The following is a 20,028-nucleotide window of genomic DNA, read 5'->3' on the forward strand; positions in this document are numbered from 1 at the left end:
TTTTTTTTTTTTTTTGCTGTTTGAATGTTTCTTTTTCTTTTTTTTTTATTTTTCTTTTTAGTTACATTTTGTTAACTCTGTGTCCCAGCTGTATCTCGCTCCCTCATTCCCTCCCCAACCCCACACTCCCTCCCTGGTCTCCTCCCTGCCCCTTTCCAAGTCCACTGATAGGGGAGGACCTCCTCCCCTTTCATCTGACCCTGTTTTATCAGGTATCTTCAGGGCTGGCTGCAAAGTCCTCCTCTGTGGCCTAACAGACTGCTCCTCCCCTGGGGGGGGTCAAACAGCCTGCCCTTGAGATCCTGTTAGAAATAGTCCTTGTTCCTTTTACTTTGGAAAACTACTTGGTGACTGAGCTACCACGGGCCACATCCGAGCAGAAGTTCTAGGTTATATCCATAGATGGTCCTTGGTTGAGTGTCAGTCTCAGAAAAGACCCTGTGCCCAGATATATTTGGTCCTTGTAGAGCTCCTATCCTTTCCATATCATACTAACTTCCCTTCTTCCCTTCTTTCATATCATTCCCTGCACTCTGCCGAGGGTTTGGTTATGAGTCTTAGTGTCTGCTTTGAAACACTGCTAGGTAGTCTTTCAGATGCCTTTTGTGGTAGACTCCTGTCATAAGTTCAATGCACATCCCATTTGTCTTTCTAAATGAGGATTAATCACCTTCGCCTGTGTCCACTTTCTTGATTATCTTCTTTAGGTGTGTAGATTTCATTATGTTTATCATATCTTGTAGGTCTATATAAGCGAGTATATACCAAGTTTGTCTTTCTCCTTCTGGGATACTTCACTCAGAATGATCTTTTCTAGATCCCACCACTTGCCTGCAAGTTTCATGATTTCCTCCTTTTTGATTGCTGAGTAAGTAGTATTCCATTGTGTAAAAATACCACAATTTCTGTATCCATTCCTCTGTTGATGGACATCTGGGTTGTTTCCAAGTTCTGGCTATTACAAATAAAGCTGCTACGAACATGGTTGAACAAATGTCCTTGTTGTGTACTTGAGCAAATTTTGGGTATATACCTAGGAGTGGTATAGCTGGGTCTTGAGGTAGCACTACTCCTAGTTGTCTGAGAAAGCGCCAGAGTGACTTCCAAAGTGGTTGAACCAGTTTACATTCCCACCAGCAATGGAGGAGGGTTCCCTTTTCTCCACAACCTCTCCAGCATGTGCTATCACTTGAGTTTTTCATCTTGGCCATTCTGATGGGTGTAAGGTGAAATCTCAGGGTCGTTTTGATTTGAATTTCCCTAATGGCTAATGAGGTTGAGCATTTCTTTAAGTGTTTCTCTGCCATTCGATGTTCCTCTTTCGAGAATTCTCTGTTTAGCTCTGTTCCCCATTTTTTAATTGGATTACTTGGTTTGTTGCTTTTCTGCTTCTTTAGTTCTTTATATATATATATATATACTGGATATTAGCCCTCTGTCAGATAAAGGGTTGGTGAAGATTCTTTCCCAATCTGTAGGCTGTCTATTTGTTTTGATGACAGTGTCTTTTGCTTTACAGAAGCTTTTCAGTTTCATGAGGTCCCATTTATTGATTGTTGCTCTTAGAGCCTGTGCTATTGGTGTTCTGTTCAGGAAGTTGTCTCCTGTGCCAATGAGTTCTAGGCTGTTTCCCACTTTTTTTTCCAACTGATTTAGAGTATCTGGTTTTATGTTGAGGTCCTTGATCCACTTGGACTTTAGTTTTGTGCAGGGTGATAAATATGGATCTATTTTCATTTTTCTGCATGTAGACATCCAGTTGGTCCAGCACCATTTGTTGAAGATGCTGTCTTTTTTCCATTGAATGGATTTGGCTTCTTTGTCACATATTGAGTATTCATAGGTGTATGGGTTTATTTCTGGGTCTTCTATGCGATTCCTTTGATCCTCCTTTCTGTTTCTATGCCAATACCATACAGTTTTTATTACTGTTGCCCTGTAGTACAGCTTGAGATCAGGAATGGAGATACCTCCAGATGATCTGTTGTTGTACAGGATCGTTTTGGAGATTCTGGGTGTTTTGTTTCTCCATATGAAGCTGAGAATCTTTTTTTCAAGGTCTGTAAAGAATTGAGTTGGTATTTTGATGGGAATTGCATTGAATCTGTAGATTGCTTTTGGCAGGATGGCCATTTTCACAATGTTAATCCTACCAATCCATGAGCATGGGAGATCTTTCCATCTTCTGAGATCTTCAATTTCTTTCTTCAAAGACTTGAAGTTTTTCTCAAACAGGTCTTTCACTTGCTTGGTTAGAGTCACACCAAGGTACTTTATGTTATTAGTGGCTATTATGAAGGGTGTTGTTTCCCTAATTTCTTTCTCAGCCTTTTTGTCTTTGGTATACAGGAGGGCTTCTGATTTTTTTTGAGTTGATTTTGTATCCTGCCACTTTGCTGAAGGTGTTTATCAGCTGAAGAAGTTCTCTGGTTGAATCTTTGGGGTCACTCATGTATACTATCATATCATCTGCAAATAGTGACACTTTGACCTCTTCCTTTCCGATTTGTATCCCCTTGATCTCCTTTAGTTGTCTTATTGCTCTGGCTAGGACTTCAAGTACAATGTTAAAGAGATATGGAGAGAGTGGGCAGCCTTGTCTTGTCCCTGATTTCAGTGGGATTGATTTAAGTTTCTCTCCATTGAGTTTGATGTTGGCTATAGGCTTGCTGTATATTGCCTTTACTATCTTTAGGTATGTGCCTTGTATCCCTGATCTCTCCAAGACTTTAAACATAAATGGGTGTTGGACTTTGTCAAATGCTTTTTCAGCATCTAAGGAGATGATCATGTGGTTTTTCTCCTTCATTTTGTTTATGTGGTGGATTACATTGATGGATTTACGTATGATGAACCACCCTTGCATTCCTGGGATGAAGCCTACTTGGTCATGGTGGATGATATCTTTGATGTGTTCTTGGATTCAGTTTGCAAGTATTTTATTGAGTATTTTTGCATCAATGTTCATAAGAGAGATAGGTCTGAAGTTCTCTTTTTTGGTTGGATCTTTGTGTGGTTTAGGTATCGAAGTGACTATGGCTTCATAGAATGAGTTTGGTAGTGTTCCTTCTGTTTCTATTTTATGGAATAGTTTGAGGAGAATTGGTGTTAGTACTTCTTTGAAGGTCTTGTAGAATTCTGCGCTGAAGCCATCTGGTCCAGGGCTTTTTTTGGAGGGGAGACTGTGAATGACTGCTTCAATTTCCTTGGGAGATATAGGACTATTCAGTCTTTCTACCTGATCTTGACTTAATTTTGGTAGATGGAATCTGTCAAGAAAGTTATCCATTTCATTTAGATTTTCAAATTTTGTGCCATATAGGCTTTTGTAGTATGACCTAATAATCGTTTGTATTTCCTCAGTGTCTGTAGTTATGTCCCCATTTTCCTTTCCGATTTTGCTGATTTGTATGGTTTCTCTCTGCTTTTTAGTTAGTTTGGCTAAGGGTTTGTCTATCTTGTTGATTTTCTCAAAGAACCAGCTTTTTGTTTCATTGATTCTTTGGATAATTTTATTTGTTTCTAATTGATTGATTTCTGCCCTTAGTTTGATTATTTCCAGCCGTCTGCTCCTCTTGGGTGTATCTGCTTCTTTTTTTTCTAGGGTTTTCAGTTGGGCCATTAAGTTGTTTGTATGTGATGTTACAGATTTCTTCTTGTAGGCACTTAGTGCTATAAATTTTCCTCTGAGCACTGCTTTCAATGTGTCCCATAAATTTGGGTATGTTGTGCCTTCATTTTCATTGAATTCTAGAAAGTCTTTAATTTCTTTCTTTATTTCTTCCTTGACCCAGCTGTCATTGAGTAGTAAGTTGTTCAGTTTCCATGTACGTGTCGGCTTTTTGTTGTTTCTGTTGTTGTTGATGTCCAGCTTTAGTCCATGGTGGTCAGATAGTATACAAGGGATTATTTCAATCCTTTTGTATCTGTTAAGGCTTGCTTTGTGAACAACTATATGGTCTATTTTGGAGAAGGTTCCATGTGGTGCTGAAAAGAAGGTGTACTCTTTTGAGTTTGGGTGAAAAGATCTGTAGACATCTATTAGGTCCATTTGATTTAGGGATTCTGTGAGTGCTTTTATTTCCCTATTTGGTGTCTGTCTGGTTTATCTGTCCCTTGATGAGAGTGGAGTGTTGAAGTCTCCCACTATTAAGGTATTAGGATCAATGTATGATTTAAACTTTAATATTGTTTCATTTACGAATGTAGGTGCTCTTGTATTTGGGGCATAGATATTCAAAATTATGATGTCCTCTTGGTGGATTTTTCCTTTGATGAGAATATAGTGGCCCTCTTTATCTTTTTTGATTAACTTCAGATGAAAGTCTATTTTATTAGATATTAGGATGGCTACTCCAGCTTGTTTTCTGGAACCATTTGCTTGAAAAACATTTTTCAGCCCTTTACTCTGAGGTAGTGTTTATCTTTGTTGCATAGGTGTGTTTCTTGGATGTAACAGAATGTTGGGTCCTGTTTCTGTAACCATTCTGTTAGCCTGTGTCTTTTTATTGGTGAGTTGAGTCCATTAATATTGATAGATAATATTGACCAATGCATGTTAGTTCCTTTTGTAATGGAGTCGATGATCTTACCTTGTTTCATTGCTTGTTTTCTTTTCATTTTTGTTGGGATATTATCTGTATGCCCTGTTTTCTTGGGTGAATTCGTTTTCGTTGGATTGGAGTTTTCCTTCTAGTATCTTCTGTAGGGTTGGTTTGCTGTATAGATATTGCATAATTTTAGTTTTGTCATGGAATATTTTGTTTTCTCCATCTATGTTGATTGAAAGCTTTGCAGGGTATAGTAGTCTGGGTTGACATTTGTGATCTCTTAGAGTCTCCATGATGCTTGCCCAGGCCCTTCTGGCTTTCATAGTTTCTGATGAGAAGTCTGATGTGATTCTGATAGGTCTACCTTCATATGTTACTTGGCCTTTTTCCCTTGCTGCTTTTAATATCTTTTCTTTGTTCTGTAGATTTAGTGTTTTGACTATGATGTGACGTGATGTGTTTCTTTTCTGGTCTAGTCTATTTGGTGTTTGTAGGCCTCTTGTATATTTATGGACATCTCTTTCTTTAAGTTGGGAAAATTTTCTTCTATGATTTTCTTGAAAATATTTTCTGGACCTTGGAGCCTGGAGTCTTCTTTTTCATCAATTCCTATTATTCTTAGATTTTGTCTTTTCATAGCATCCTTGATTTCTTGGATATTTTGTGATTGGAACTTTTCTGATTTTACTTTTTCTTTGAGAGAAGTATCAATTTCTGCAAGTGTGTCTTCAGCTCCAGAGATTCTCTCTTCCATCTCTTGTATTCTGTTGGTGATGCTTACTTTTGTGGTTCCTGATCTTTTCTCCAAGTTCTCCAGCTCAAGAGTTTTCTCATTTTGTGTTTTCTTTATTGATTCTAATTCTGTTTTCATGCCTTGCACCATTTCTTTTATGTGTTTGAATTTGGATTCCTGTCTCTCTACGATGGACTCTATTTCTTTGTTCATTTCCTTTTTGTATGCCACTAATTTCTTCTCTCCTTGTGCCTCTATTTGTTTGGCTATGTTTGCCTGTGTTTCTTTAAGGGTTTTGTCTATTTCTTCTTTCTTTACCTCCAATTGACTGGCCAACTCTTTGAAAGATTTGTTCATTTCCTCCTTATGAGCCTCAAATAATTGAGCAAGCATGGCTTTAAGGTCATTTTCCTGTGCTTCTGATGAATTGGAGTATCCATCGATTTGGGGGTTTGCTGGTGAAGTCATGATGTCCTGATTTATGTTGGAAGCGTTCTTTCGCCTACCCCTGGCCATTGGCTTATCTGAGACCTTCCCTGTTTGTTTTTGGATTCTGCCAATCAGACTGGTACTGTCTCTCTCTCGAGTCTGGAGAATTCTTCAGGAAGTTGAGAGAGGTCCCGTGTCCTTAGCGTGTGCTGAGGACTAGCTGTACCTGTGGGAGGAAAGTACGCAGGCGCAAACAGAGGCAAATGCAAGCGTGCATGCGTGTGTATATGTATGTGTGTGTGTAAGTGGGTGTGGGCGTGTGTCTCGAGGGACAGAGTGATGGCTAATGTTGAACCCTTGAGTGTGTGGGAGGGGCTCTGCAATGTATATGTTGCAGGCGCTAGTGATGATCGCAGCGCAATTTCTGGCATTAACTGCCTTAACTCCTCAATTAGACCCACAGAGCAGGAACTTCAATGTTCCAAGTGCCCCTCTGTTTCCCAAAGTGGGTATATGGGTGGGAGGGGGTTCGATGCCTGGCTTCTGTTTTAGAAGGACCCAGGATCAGTGGAGCTGCAGATTCTCAAGGGTGCACTCACTTACAGGCAGGTCACTTGGCAGAGATCGGGGTATCTGGGCTCTCTGCTCTCTGGTTTGGCCCTGCTTCTTTGATGTGCTCCGCCAGTTCCGTGCTGTTGTCACTGCCAGGTTATGAGGTCTTGCTGCAGCTGGAGATTTCAGGGTGGTTACGTCAGTAGGAATCGGGGTAACCAGCCTTTCTGTTCTCTGGTTTGGCCCTGGTTAGTCTTAAACTGGAGGGCTGATGTGCCCCGCCAGCTCAGTGCTGCTCCGCCGCCAGGTTAGAAAGTCCCGCTGTAACTGGAGACTGGGTTGCTAGTCCAGATGCTTTCTGGGAAGTCCTGGGGTCTCTTTACTGTGCTCTCCAAGCTTCGGAGGCCCAGCGCCTGGTGTGTCTAGCTTGTATGGCGTTTCTGTCTGGTTTTGGTGAGTATATAGCGTATTCTCTGTCACTGTGGGATTGGGCGGGCCGTACCGTCAGTGATAGCGCTCCTGCGGAGCTAGTATGGCGTCTAGCAGACTTGGGCCCTGGGAGGATGGTGCAGCCGCCATGCGAATCTGGGGCTCCAAGACACAGTACTGCTGGCCTTTGCCGATAAAGGGCTTGGGGCTCCGCCTCAGTGGCTGCAGGCCCCAGGCAGTTAGGTCTGTGCTGAGAAAGGCAAGTCTGCTGTGCGGAGAAGGAGGGAGGTCTGGGGAAGGGGACTGCCGAGAGATCAAAGGATCGTTTCTCACCTTCCCCAAACAAGTCCCTGGGTGACCCGAGACCAAGGTTTTCACCTCCTGCGATGTTCCCTGTTGTTTAGAAAGTCTCTCCGTTGTTTCCCTGGCTTCAGAAGTTCTTCCACTCATCAACTCAGAACTTTATCTCTTCCACAGCTCGGAAACTGTGTGTGCTAGTCGCCATCTTGGCTCCGCCCCCAGATTTCATCTTTTCATGGTGTACTTCATTTCTTAGATGTTTTGTGTTTGGAATTTTTCCGATTTTATTTTTTCTTTGAGAGATGTATCAATTTCTGTAAGTGGATCTTCAGTGCCTGAGATTCTTTCTTCCATCTCTTGTATTCTATTGGTGAGGCTTAACTTTATGGTTCCTGATCTTTTCTCTAAGTTCCCCAGCTTCAGGGTTTTCTCTGTTTGTGTTTTCTTTATTGATTCTAATTTTGTTTTCATGTCTTGCACCATTTCCTTCATCTGTTTGAATGTGGATTCCTGTCTTTCCATAATAGCCTCTATTTTTTGTTGTTGTTGTTCATTTTCTCTCTGTATGCCTCTAATTGTGCCTTTATTTCTTTGGCTGTATTTGCTTGTATTTCTCTGAGAGCTTTGGTCATTTCCTCTTTATGTGCCTCTAATAATTGGATAAGCATAGATTTGAGATCATTTTTCTGTTTCTGATTAATTAGAGTATACATTGTTTTTTGGGGTTGCTGATAAAGCCATGAAGTCCTGATTTTTGTTGAATGTGTTCTTATGCCAACCTCTAGTCATCTGCTTGGTCATAAACTTTGCTGCTTATTCCTGGAGTCTGTACTTCTGACTGAGTCCCTTTTGTTCTGGTGTCTGGAGTATTCCTCAGGAAGATGAGAGAGGACTACTGATTCGAGAGTGGATGCTGGTGTTTCATCTGTAGCTAAGGGAGGAATGTCGCAGGCACATGTGTGCAAGTGTGGGAGTATGTGTGGAAGTGTGCTTTGAAGGACAGGGTGCTAGAGCATGCAGATACCTGGAAGGGTGGTAGGAGGGGGTACTGGCAGTGATTGGGGTGCAATTTGCATCTGCAGGTGCCCTGAATACCTCAGTGGCCTACAGGCCTGTTGTACTGTCCTCCTGGTATTCAGATCTGTCTGGGCTCCAGGAATTATTTGCCTGGACTTTACTGATAGACCCACAGAACAGGGCCTTCAATGTTGAGAATGCTGTATCAAGGATCCTCATGTTGCCCACAGTGGGAGTGTGGGTGGGAGGGATGCAATTTCTGTCTGCTAGCATAGAGGGACCCTGGATTTGGGGCTCTTCGTGCACTCACTTGATGATGCCCTCCATTCCTCACAGACCTAATCAGAAAGCACAGGGGATCCCCCTGTTCTCTACTCTCAAATTTGGGCACAGGGGTAAATGAGAGTGTAGGAGATGCATCAGCTCAGTGGTATCCACTGTTTGCCTGCTGGGTAGGGAGACCTGTACTCAGGGCAGCTGCCGCTGCCATCTCAGTCACCTAGCATGGATATTCCTGCTTGAGCTAGCCACCACTCACTGCAGTAGTACATCCTGTACTGCCGCTGCCTCTCCTGTCTCAGTCACCAAGCAAGGAAGTTCATGCTTGGGGCAACCACTGCCAACTCAGCAGGGAGTTGGCAGTGAGGCCTGTGCTTTGGGTAAGGGGAAGCAGGGGGGTTGAATAATCCCCATTCTCAGGCCCTGGAGACCTCCATGGGTGACCTGGAGCCACAGTGTTTTATCTCACAGGTTGTCCCATCTCACCTGGGAAGCCTCAATGTCGATGTTCTGGCTTCAGCTGACTCTCCACTCTTCCATTTTAGAGTTTCAGATCCTGTGCCCCTCACATACTATGCACCCTGCTCACTGCAATCTTGGTCTCCCAGGTAGAGGGTTTTGTGTCTGAGTTAGCGTCCAGGTTCTCTTTCTGTAGCCTGCAAAGTACCTTTTCACGTCAAAGACATAAGAACATAGAGTTGAAGGTTCTAGTTTTTAGTACAATTATTTTTCTTGTTTCAAAAGATAATCTTTACAAAGGTTAAGCAGAAAGCAAATGTGTCAGAAATAGGAGATGAGATTTGTGTATTAAAACAAGATATAGTTGTGAATGTATTATGCTGAGCACATGTGCACAAATATCATGATTGGAAACTGTAAGAGATGAAGAAAAAGCTCCAAAATGTTAAAAATAGTTAAAAATTAAGTTACAAAAGTAAATATCAGTCTCTCATTTGCCAATACAGATGATCTATGTGGCACGGAATGCAAAGGATGTGGCTGTTTCTTACTATTATTTCTACCAAATGGCAAAATTGCACCCAGACCCTGGCACCTGGGAAGAGTTCCTTGATAAATTCATGGCTGGGCAAGGTGTGTCCAACTGTTTCTTTAATTATTATTTAAAAATTAGTATGTTTTTTATAATCTAAATCTTCTGTTTATTATAAAATTAGTATTTGCCAAGCAATCTAGTAATACATTGGGAAGACTAAAGAAAAATGAAACATGCCTTTATTTTTCTTTGACAGGATTTTTGGATAATTTGTGCTATACGTAGGCTCTAGTTCTAGGTTCCTTCATTTTATTAATGATGAATAGCTGTTTTTGGTTTATTTAAATGTTTTCAAATCTCAATGTCTATGTTGTAGTATTTCAATTTTGTGCCTATTCTTTGGATTCTCCTCTTTAGTATTCAAAACTCTTGAGGGACTGTTCCTACAGACTCTGTTTTTTTATTTATATAATTTATTTATTTGGTTATTCCAATTTATTCACTTTGTATCCCAGCTGTACCCCTCCCTCGTATCCTCCCAGTCCCATCCATCTTCCCTCTGCTCTTTCCCATACTTTTTCCCTAGTCCACTGTTAGGGGAGGGACCTCCTTTCCTTCTATCTGACTTTAGCTTATCAGGTCTCATCAGGACTGGATGCATCCTCTTCCTCTGTGGCTTGGTAAGGTTGCTCCCCCCAGGGGGAGGTGATCAAAGAGCTAACCACTGAGTTAATGTCAGAGATAGATCCAAATCCCCTTACTAGAGAACCCTCTTGGAAACTGAGCAGCCTATGGCCATCCTCTGTTCAGGGGTTTAGATCCTCTCCATGCATGGTCGTTGGTTGGTACATCAATCTCTGCAGGCTCCCTGGGCCCAGTATCGTTGGTTTTGTTGGTCTCCTTGTGGAGTTTCTGTTCCCTCCAGGTCTTTCTATATCCTCTGTTCTTTTATGAACAAACAAGTCTCTTCTTCGTCATGAAGCAACTATAGAAAAAAATCTTGAGACACGTTCCCATAATAAACCCCTCTTAGAAGGAAATGTGTATAGGGGGCAGCTAGCATAGACTTAACAACTGCCACTGCTTGAGCTGTTATATATTTCTGCTCTCAATCTCATCAGCATGTCAAAGCCTGAATGCTTCCCAGGAAACCCACACACTACTCTTTCACAGTCCTTTTGCCACTTCTTCTTTTTGTCATCTTATTTATTCACTATTCTCTCTCTTGTGAATTTACATACTACTTACTACTTGCAACACTCAGACTCGTAGCTTCATTTTTTTGTGGTCTTAGTTGTAATTACCAAATGTTATATTAGTTTTCAAGAGTTCCAATAACAAAATATCACAATGAGTGGATTAGATGACAGAAATTTATTTTTCACATTTGTAGGATTTACAAATCCAAGGAAAGTGCTATGATTCATCTACAGTCTTCTTCCATAAACTGTGAGGGCCTACCTTCCTGTTCTCTCCATGATCTTCCATCTTGGTGTATCCATTCTACTGCTGTTGCCTGCAAGTGAACATGGCATAGTCAAGAACTAATTTTATTTACTGTAGGGATCTTTTCTTTAAGTACAATTTCATTGTCAGGTATGTAGTGTAGACATTTCAGCAGATAGATTTTGAGACAACATGAGTCACCTTGTAACAGAATTACTTTTCTTTCTTAAAACAGATTTCAATTTCTGTGAGAAAGTGGTTATCTTATATGCTATCATTCTTATGACCCCCTTTTCTTCAACTACAGAAATCTATGTATATGGGCAGATAATCAGGACTTAAAGAGACATTTAGCTATTTTCTTCTTCATGTAAATAATTTTAATTTTACATTTTGTATTTAACTGTAGTGAGTTTTGGTCCCTGGTATGATCATGTGAAGGGCTGGTGGGAGAAAAGAAAAGATTACCGTATCCTTTATCTATTTTATGAAGATATGAAAGAAGTAAGTAGACATTTCAATTTATTTTTTAAGAAACCTAAGATTTAAATTATTTCTTTTGCTCTTTTTTCTTCATAGTTTTTAAACATAGATAATTTACTTTTAACTCTAATTTTGGAATACTGCATAAATTAATTCAACTCCATCACCTTGGTACTGCTATCCAATCAAAGACAATAAATATCTTTGAAATAAAAATCTGTGTGTTTGCACTCATGCTTTCAAAAAGCTTACTTGCTTCTGAAATATAAAATTATCAAAATACTTACTAAATTCTGGCCTTAATTAAGCCCCTTCTAGCCACACAGGCTCTTCTTGTGTCACTTTTCTTTTTCTCACTGAATCTAAATTAAAAAACAAAACTCTTCAGTTTTGTTCCAATTAACACTACTTTACTAGTGAAGTACATTCCAACTAAAGTCCATGAGCCATGCTGTCATTCAAAACCGCTGTCTAGCAGGGAAAAACTATAATTATAGTTATTAAGGCTTAGTCTGCTCTGAGTTTGGTAGGTCTGACTCAACTTAATCTTGTTTTTTAGAATTCTATCAATCTTTTAAGATGGATAAATAATTCTTTGGCTTGAGAAATTTGTTATACTTTTCTTCAGGAATCATCTCATTGTTCTGTATGTTCCTTAATCAATTCTATAGCTGCTCCTGTGAGACCAACTTTATACTTAGCACAACGATTACATTACATTGTGCCCAAATTATGGGCCTGTAGGAAATGAAAAGTGGGTAATATGGGTCTTTAAGAATTCATATGTTAATTTAGAGAAAACGCCCTTACCTCGTTTGTCATGAGGTTTTCAAGTAAATGAGGTTCAGTCCCCTCAGATATGGTGGACATTTTACATTGTTGGTAAAGAAGGTGCAGAATTTCGCTAGCATTAAAGACTTTCTGTCACATTAGATCGACATTAGACATTTTCATTCTAAAAATGATTATTTCACCCTTCTCCACCATGATTCCACCTGATTTGTATATGAAAGACTTGGCACAACTTTCTTATTTTACTTCTTCATATTCTTAAAAAATATATGTAGGTACTAGAGTTCATAGACTATTTTTTACTGCTAGAAAATTCTTTAGAAGTATAATCTATACTTAATGTAGTATTTTTAAAACAAAGTGGTTGAAGATATTAGTTATATAAAATAGTGATTTGTCTTATTACTATTAATCCTCAAGTTCATTATATTTTTGTATAGTAATACTGAGAAATTTTTACATTTTCTTCCTATCTATTTATTATAATTTATTCATTTTGTAACCCAGCTGTAGCCCCTCTTTATCTCCTCCAAGTCCCACCCACCCTCTTTTTTCTCCCCTTATCCCCCTTCCCTAGTCCACTGATAGGGGACAACCTCATCTGCTTCTATCTGACCCTAGCCTATCAGGTCTCACTAGGGTTGGCTGCATCTTCTTCCTCTGTGGTCTCGCAAAGCTTCCTCCCGACCCCATAGAGAGGTGATCAAAGAGCCTGCCACTGAGTTCATGTCAGAGACAGCCCCTGGTCCCCTTACTACTTGGAAATTTCCCACTTGGAAATTGAGCGGCCTATGGGCTTAATCTGAGGAGGTGATCTAGGTCCTTTTCATGCATGGTCCTTGGTTGGAGTATTGGTCTCTGTAGGTTCCCCTGGGCCCAGGTATTTTGCCTCTGTTGGTCTTCTTATGGATCACCTGTCCACTCAAAGTCTTTCTATCTCCCCCTTCTTCTATAAGGTTCCCTGCATTCTGCCCAGACTTTGACTATGAGTCTCAGCATCTGCTTCAATAAACTGCTGGGTAGAGTCTTTCAGAATCACTTTCTTCCCCCACCCCCTTGGAAGGCTCTTGTCCTGTTCCCTGCCTTTTCCTCCTTCTGATGTCTATCCTGTTTACCCTTCTGAATGAGGTTTCAGCCTCTTCTCTAAAGAATTAACCCAATCAGTTTTTTTTTTAATTTCATGAATTAAATTCTATTCTTGCTCTTAGCACATGGTTGGTATCTTGATTGACTACGGAAATCATTTTGCTTTCCCAAATAATAGCATAAAACTCCAAAGTAGCTTTACAACTAGTTAAGCTTAAACAGACCCTTATTAAGTGCGTTCATTTCTTTGTGACTAAATCTAACTGAATTGATTCATTTCTCCCCTTAACATTTCAGGATCCAAAGAGTGAAATTAAAAAAATATTAAAGTTTCTAGAGAAAGACATACCAGAAGAAACTGTAAATAAAATCCTCTACCATAGTTCTTTCGATGTGATGAAGGAGAATCCTAATGCAAATTACACCACTATGAAGAAAGAGGAGATGGACCATTCTGTGTCTCCTTTTATGAGAAAGGGTGAGAAAAGTGAAAACTCATTTTTGTATTTTGGTCACAGTGTGGAAGGTATGAATAATAACAGTAATGTTTAAGTGTAAGAAATTAAAAGCAATTAATTATGCTTAAGAAAAAAAACCCCTAAAAAGTAGAGAAAGCAAAATCTTTATAAAATATTGTATACTATTTTGTATTATTTCTTAAGATGTAATGAGAGATTTATGATGAGAAGTGTTTCCTTGGTGCCCTGTGTACCAATAAGTATGAATCTTGATACCACTGCTGTATTCAAGAATGCCCTTATTTGTCTGAGTTATCTAAACATGGTTCATGTTCTTTAAATTAAAATGACTGTTTTGCAAATGTAGTTTAAATTATACTGAATGAAGCTAATTGATGAGTGAAAGTGTTAACTTTGAAATTTTATAATTTTGTTATCATTCTGTCCTCAGTATTGAATTCAACATCACTATCTTGTATAAAGTAGATATGCATGAATTATGTATTGAATTGTGTGTATATGTTCACATGTATCTTTGTGTATGAGTAGAAGACAAAAATAGATAGCTTGTGCATAACTTGGTAGATGATAGATGACAGACAGACAAATGGATAGATGAGCGATAGATGAAGATAGTTAATATATGGGTAGATAACAGATAAGTGGATGATAGATAACATGGCATATGTACTAACCAACTTTTCTCTAAAACCCCAGGACCCCGAGGAGTTGGTAATTTAATCACAAGGTTTCTTCTTTTATCTAAACAGTGTACTGATAGGTAATGGTTATTGTGACACCGATTGTTTTTCCTAGCTGCATCTCCTTGTGTTTTCTCTCTCTCTCTCTCTCTCTCTCTCTCTCTCTCTCTCTCTCTCTCCCTCTCAAGCCAAAACCAAAAGCAGGGCCCACACAGGTGACCTGCATGAGACCATGTTACAGATTATGAAAACTTGGCTTGTCTTTTAAACCTTCTTCTCAGAGGTTATGTACCTCAGACTGTCATCACTTACACTGTCCAAAACCTAAAAACCCACATCTGAAGTTTATGAGACAGAAAACAATCACGTAACAAAAGATGAACTGAAGTAGAATATATTTTTATTGTAGAGAAAAATTTATTAGCAGCAATAAAGTTTAGAAAAGTTTTTGAGATAAAGAAGATTTGTTGAGGGGCTATAAAGAAGCAATCAAGATTCATTATAATTTGAATTTTTATAAATTATAAACGATTTTTGTCAGGTAAAGAATTGAGTTATGGTCAAGTTTTACTTCAATATCTCAAAGTATGATTTTGTTTGTTTGTTTCTCTGGGATCAAGCATTTAGTGACACCTTTGATTGTTACACTTAGGAAATAGTTATTGGTGTCTAGATGACCTAAAATATAACTGGAAGCCTTGCTTTTAAAATACCCAAGAATTTTCTGTATCAAATGGCTCTATTTGACATTAAAAACTAGTTTTCTAATTGTGTTTCTCATATTACTAAGGATTATCCTGTGAAAACTATAATTTAACGAAATTATATTTTTATTCATGGTATGTCTAATTTCATTCCATAAGGATTTTTGATATTTTAAGTATATATAAATCCCAGCAAGTACAGTAAGCAAATATATATAATTACATTTACCCCCAGTAATATCAAATATGTCTTGATAATAAAACTTTTCTCATAAGACATCATTTCACCCTGTTAATTAAAGCTTTAAAATTATTGAGAACTTAGGATTTTCTTTTTTTTTTTTTTCATATAAGATACTTGTAAAATCTACAGAAATTGGAAGGCTAAGAAAGTTTAGGTCTACAATTAGATATGGTTGGAAGTTGAAGATTATATTTATGATGCATATCAAAGTTAAAAAGCATACATAAACATTCAAATTGATAACTCAGATTTGTATTAGATGAATATTTAATAGTATTCCAAAATTTTTCCATTGTGTTTTACAGGCATTTCTGGTGACTGGAAGAATCAGTTCACTGTAGCCCAGTATGAGAAATTTGAAGAAGATTATGTGAAGAAAATGAAAGGTTCAACACTTAAGTTCAGATCAGAGATCTAAGGAATATTTGTTTCTTCTCAATCCCGTTTGGCTGGCACTAAAATTAGAGAAAAAAGCACATTCATGGTTCAGTGAAATAAAATTTGGTATATGAGTTTTCTATATTTACTGACTCATGATTTACAAACCTAAAAACAGCAGGTAATAATTTGCTTCTAAATCTCTTCCTTGCAGTAATAGGTTCACACAGTAGTGTCCTCTTTACTTCCTGTTATGAAAAGGGCACAATTTTAAGAGCATTTATAACACAATATGGTCCTAGTTTCAGCTTTCTGTCCCTCTGTATATGGTCTTCATTTTCTCAGGACATAGGTTTCTGAATGATGTTTGTATCCATGATTAGATTACCCTTTAGAGAAAGATTTCATTTCATTAACTCTAATTCAACTTAATCTGCTGTTATTTTACATCTAAAAACACCATGTTTTTAACATTGACAAGTTATTCAAATTCATTATGTCAGAATATCCCATTTACCCCTATGGCTAGTTTAGGAATATTATATTATAAATGAATGAATCAATAGCACATAATTTATGAAATTCAAAGTAAAGATCTAATTATTTCTAATCTTCATGTCAGATATTGAAGGTATTGTGAAATTTATTTGCTGAAAATGTGAGGTTTGTTCAAAATTTTCCAAATCACTATTCTAATGTTGTGTCTAACGCTATTCTACATTATGCCTATTTGGTATCACTTCTGAGAGGAAATCTCTGTACAATAAATTAATTTCACTAATCTCTCTTCTTCATTTTTTTTTTTGCTTTTGTTGAGTATTACATTGAAGGATTAGATAACTGTCTGTATACTCAGAACTAAATAACAGTCTTTTATGTGCAATAGAGAATTTTTTTCCTTTTTTAAAATTTTTATTTATTTATAATTTATCACAGCTTAGTCACTTGGTATCCCAGCTGTAGTCCCTTCCCTCGTCTCCTCTTAGTCCCACCCTCCCTCTTCTACCCCTATTCCCCTTCCCTAGTCCACTAATAGGGAAGGTCCTCCTCCCCTCCTATCTGACACTAGCCCTATCAGGACTATATGAATCTTCTTTCTCTGTAGCCTAGTAAAGCCCATCACTCACAAATTCCAGGTTCTTCAGGCTTTCAACACAAATTTACTCTAAGAACTTTTCAGAGAGCTTCTTCAGGTTCCATCTGAATCATGGTATCTGTGCATGCTTAGTCATTCCAGAATGCCTCTTTCTATTTGTTCCATCCAAAGTCCACAAACCCTCAGCATATTCTAGATATGTCTCTCAGTGTAAACATTCAAACTCAATGCCATGATATGGTGAAAGTTCACCCTCTAATGAAGTTGGTAAGTAAGTATATTTTCACCCAAATAGTACTTGAATGTAGAGACCGTAGGGCCAATATTAATAGCAGAAATCTGCTTCTGATACTGTGATGCAAGGATTATAATAACTTTCTTACTGTTAGCAAAGTTAAGCAGGATGACAGATATCTTGAGAAACTCATAAAGCCAATATATAGGCAGAAAGACTACAAAATGTAAAATGTTAGCATTGTTTCTGTTATACTGGGCAATGAGTTCTCTTTTAAAAAGAATTATTTATTAGTTATTTATTATATATACCATGTTTTGCCAGCATATATGCATGCCAAAAGAGGACACCAGATCTCATTGTAGATGGTTGTGAGCCACCAGGTGGTTGCTGGAAACAGAACTCAGGACCTTTGGTAAAACTGCCAGTGCTCTTAACATCTTAACTATCTGTCTTAAGAAACCTCAAGGGGCATTAGTAACTCTGTAAGGTCCAGCAAAAGTTCCAGTCTCTTAGAATATAAGAATTTTTCTTTTCTTTTCAATTGATTTATTATTATTATTATTATTTATTCACTTTGTATTTTGGCTATAGCCCCCTTGCTCATTCCCTCTGGTCCCATCCTTCCTCCCTCTTCCTCCTGCTATGTCCCTCCCATAGTCCACTGATGGGGAGGCCCTCCTCCCCTTCCCTCTGACCCGAGGCTATTAGATCTCATCAGGATTGGCTGCATCTTCTTCCTCTGTGGCCTGGCAAGGCTGCCCCTACCCTTCATCAGGGAAGGTGATCAAATAGCCCTCCACTGAGTCCATGTCAGAGACAGCTCCTGATCTCCTTACCAGGGAACACACTTAGAAACTGAGCTGCCCATGGGCTACATCTGGGCAGTGGTCTAGGTCCTCTCCATTCATGGTCCTTGGTTGATTCATCAGTCTCTGCAGATTTTTTGGCTCCGATGATCTCCTTGTGGAACACCTGTTTCCTACAAGTCTTTCTATCTCCCTTTGCTTCCATAAGATTCCCTGCACTCTGCCCAAAGTTTGGGCATGAGTCTCAGCATCTGCTTCGATACCCTGCTGGGTAGATTCTTCTTTCAGAGGCCCTCTTTGGTAGGCTCCTGTCCTGTTCCCTGTCTTAATGTTTATACTGTTCCCCCATCTGAATGAGGAGTAAGCATTCCCTAGTAAGCATGTCCTCAACCACACAACAAGGACGTTTTCTCGACTGTGCTCATAGCAGCTTTATTCATAATAGCCAGAATCTGGAAACAACCCAGATGTCCCTCTGGAGGAATGGGCACAGAAATTGTGGTACATTTACACAATGGAATACTACTCAGCAATTGAAAACAAGGAAATCATGAGATTTGCAGGCAAAAGGAAAAGATCATCCTGAGTGAGTTAACCCAGAAGCAGAAAGACACACATGGTGTATACTCACTTATAAGTGGATATTAGCCATAAAATATTCAATAACTATACTAAATTTTATAGTCCTAAAGAAGCTAAACAAAAAGGAGGACCCTAGAGAAGTTGCTCAATCCTCATTCAGAAGGACAAACATTATAGGCCATGAGTTCTTAAAGTAGATCTGGCATTTTTTTTTTTTTTTTGGTAATAAGTAATAGTACATGCTGCGGTAGTCTGTACTGTAGTGACTCACAAGCCCCAAAAGACTTTTTCTACTGAATCACTCTGCCCAGTAGATAAACAACAACAACAAAAACCAAACAATGGCAATGGTATCCTGCCTGTGTTTACCAATGCCTATGGCATATGGCGTTTTATATAGAAAGCTAAGCAACCCAGAAGAATATTGGTGTTTTCTGTAGCAGAATTGTATTGACAGTTCACGAAGAGTGAGTAGTTAAAATGAAAAGCAGCATTGAAGAACAGATGTTCAGATAACATTTCCTATTCTCCGATCTTTAAATGACCACTTAGAACTTAGCTCCTTTCTTAAGCAGAATAATAGAGATGGAAAAGAATGCAATATAGATATCTCAATGAGATATCAGAAAGCCTGATTGCATGACTCTATTTGACACAATTTCCACTTTATGATACAGACATAATTTGTAACACTTTTTATTCTCCTATATGAAAAATAGCAAAACATCATTTTTCATTTATCAAAATATCAGTAATTGGGCTCTTACCAATTTCAGCTATATCATTTACTTATAATAAAACACATTTGAAAAATCTTCCAGGACTTCTGTAAGAGAGCAAGGCAGATAGAATCCAGCTGTAGAGAAAGAAGTCAGCCTTTTAAACCTGTGTTGGTAGCTGGGGAGCACAGACATCTTTGTACTTAAACTGGACACTCTACAGAAAATATTTTTAACCTTAGAATTTGGTGTTGAAAAAATAAATGTTTGGAACTGATGAATACACATGCAGGGCAATTGCTGTACTTCCAGACCTGTGTTTGGTTCCTAGCTTTCACACGGGGTACACCTCCCCCCCCTATAACTCCAGTCCTAGGTATCTGACAGCCTCTTCTGGCCTCCATGGACCTTAGGCTCACAGGTGGTATGCATACCTACATGCAGACATACACATACCATGATAATACAGACAAAATACATTAGAAACATTTTGTTCAGTACTATACTAGACAATATAACAGGATAGCTACCATTATCTCCACTCACAAAAGTGGATATAGATCACATCTTTAAACTACATATAGTTATATATCAGCTATATAATTATAAACTTTATATAGCTATAAACTTCTTGGTCAAGAATTCTGGTAGCCTCTCTGCCTCAAGATACAGAATTTCTAGAATGTGAAAAAAAAAAAAAAAACAACAACAGTCCACTCATACATACAGTCTTTTTCAGAATTGGACACAGAGGACCTAAAGGGAGTAAGGATTTGTCATCTTATTACAGACTACACCAGGTCTTCAAACTTATTCCCATTGCTGTGTCATAGATGTCTTTTCCCTTAGCTCTGGGAGAAATGGATGGCTGAGTGTTTAGAAATTGTATGGAATAAAACAAAGTATCCCTTCAAATTAGAAAATAATAATTAAACAAAATCTAATTTCAATGACTTCAGTATAGTCTGAGCCTATCTCCCCTTCCACAGGATGGCACATGCTGAATTTGTCC

The 20,028-nt window shown here is 38.5% G+C and overlaps 1 protein-coding gene across 1 annotated transcript in view; it reads left to right on the forward strand.

Moving 5' to 3' along the window:
• Nucleotides 1-16,272, forward strand: part of LOC129667840 (sulfotransferase 1 family member D1) — a 37,014-nt gene extending 20,742 nt beyond the window's left edge. The window contains exons 5-8 of the mRNA XM_055595553.1: nucleotides 9,255-9,381; nucleotides 11,139-11,233; nucleotides 13,388-13,568; nucleotides 15,503-16,272. Coding sequence (XP_055451528.1) covers nucleotides 9,255-9,381; nucleotides 11,139-11,233; nucleotides 13,388-13,568; nucleotides 15,503-15,615 — 516 coding nt within the window. The 3' untranslated portion in view covers nucleotides 15,616-16,272. The remainder of the gene's footprint in view (nucleotides 1-9,254; nucleotides 9,382-11,138; nucleotides 11,234-13,387; nucleotides 13,569-15,502) is intronic.
• The last annotated feature ends 3,756 nt before the right edge of the window (nucleotides 16,273-20,028 follow it).

The sequence above is a fragment of the Psammomys obesus genome, unplaced genomic scaffold (genome assembly GCF_907164565.1).
Source record: "Psammomys obesus unplaced genomic scaffold, mPsaObe1.curated_primary_1811, whole genome shotgun sequence".
Lineage (NCBI taxonomy): Eukaryota > Metazoa > Chordata > Mammalia > Rodentia > Muridae > Psammomys > Psammomys obesus.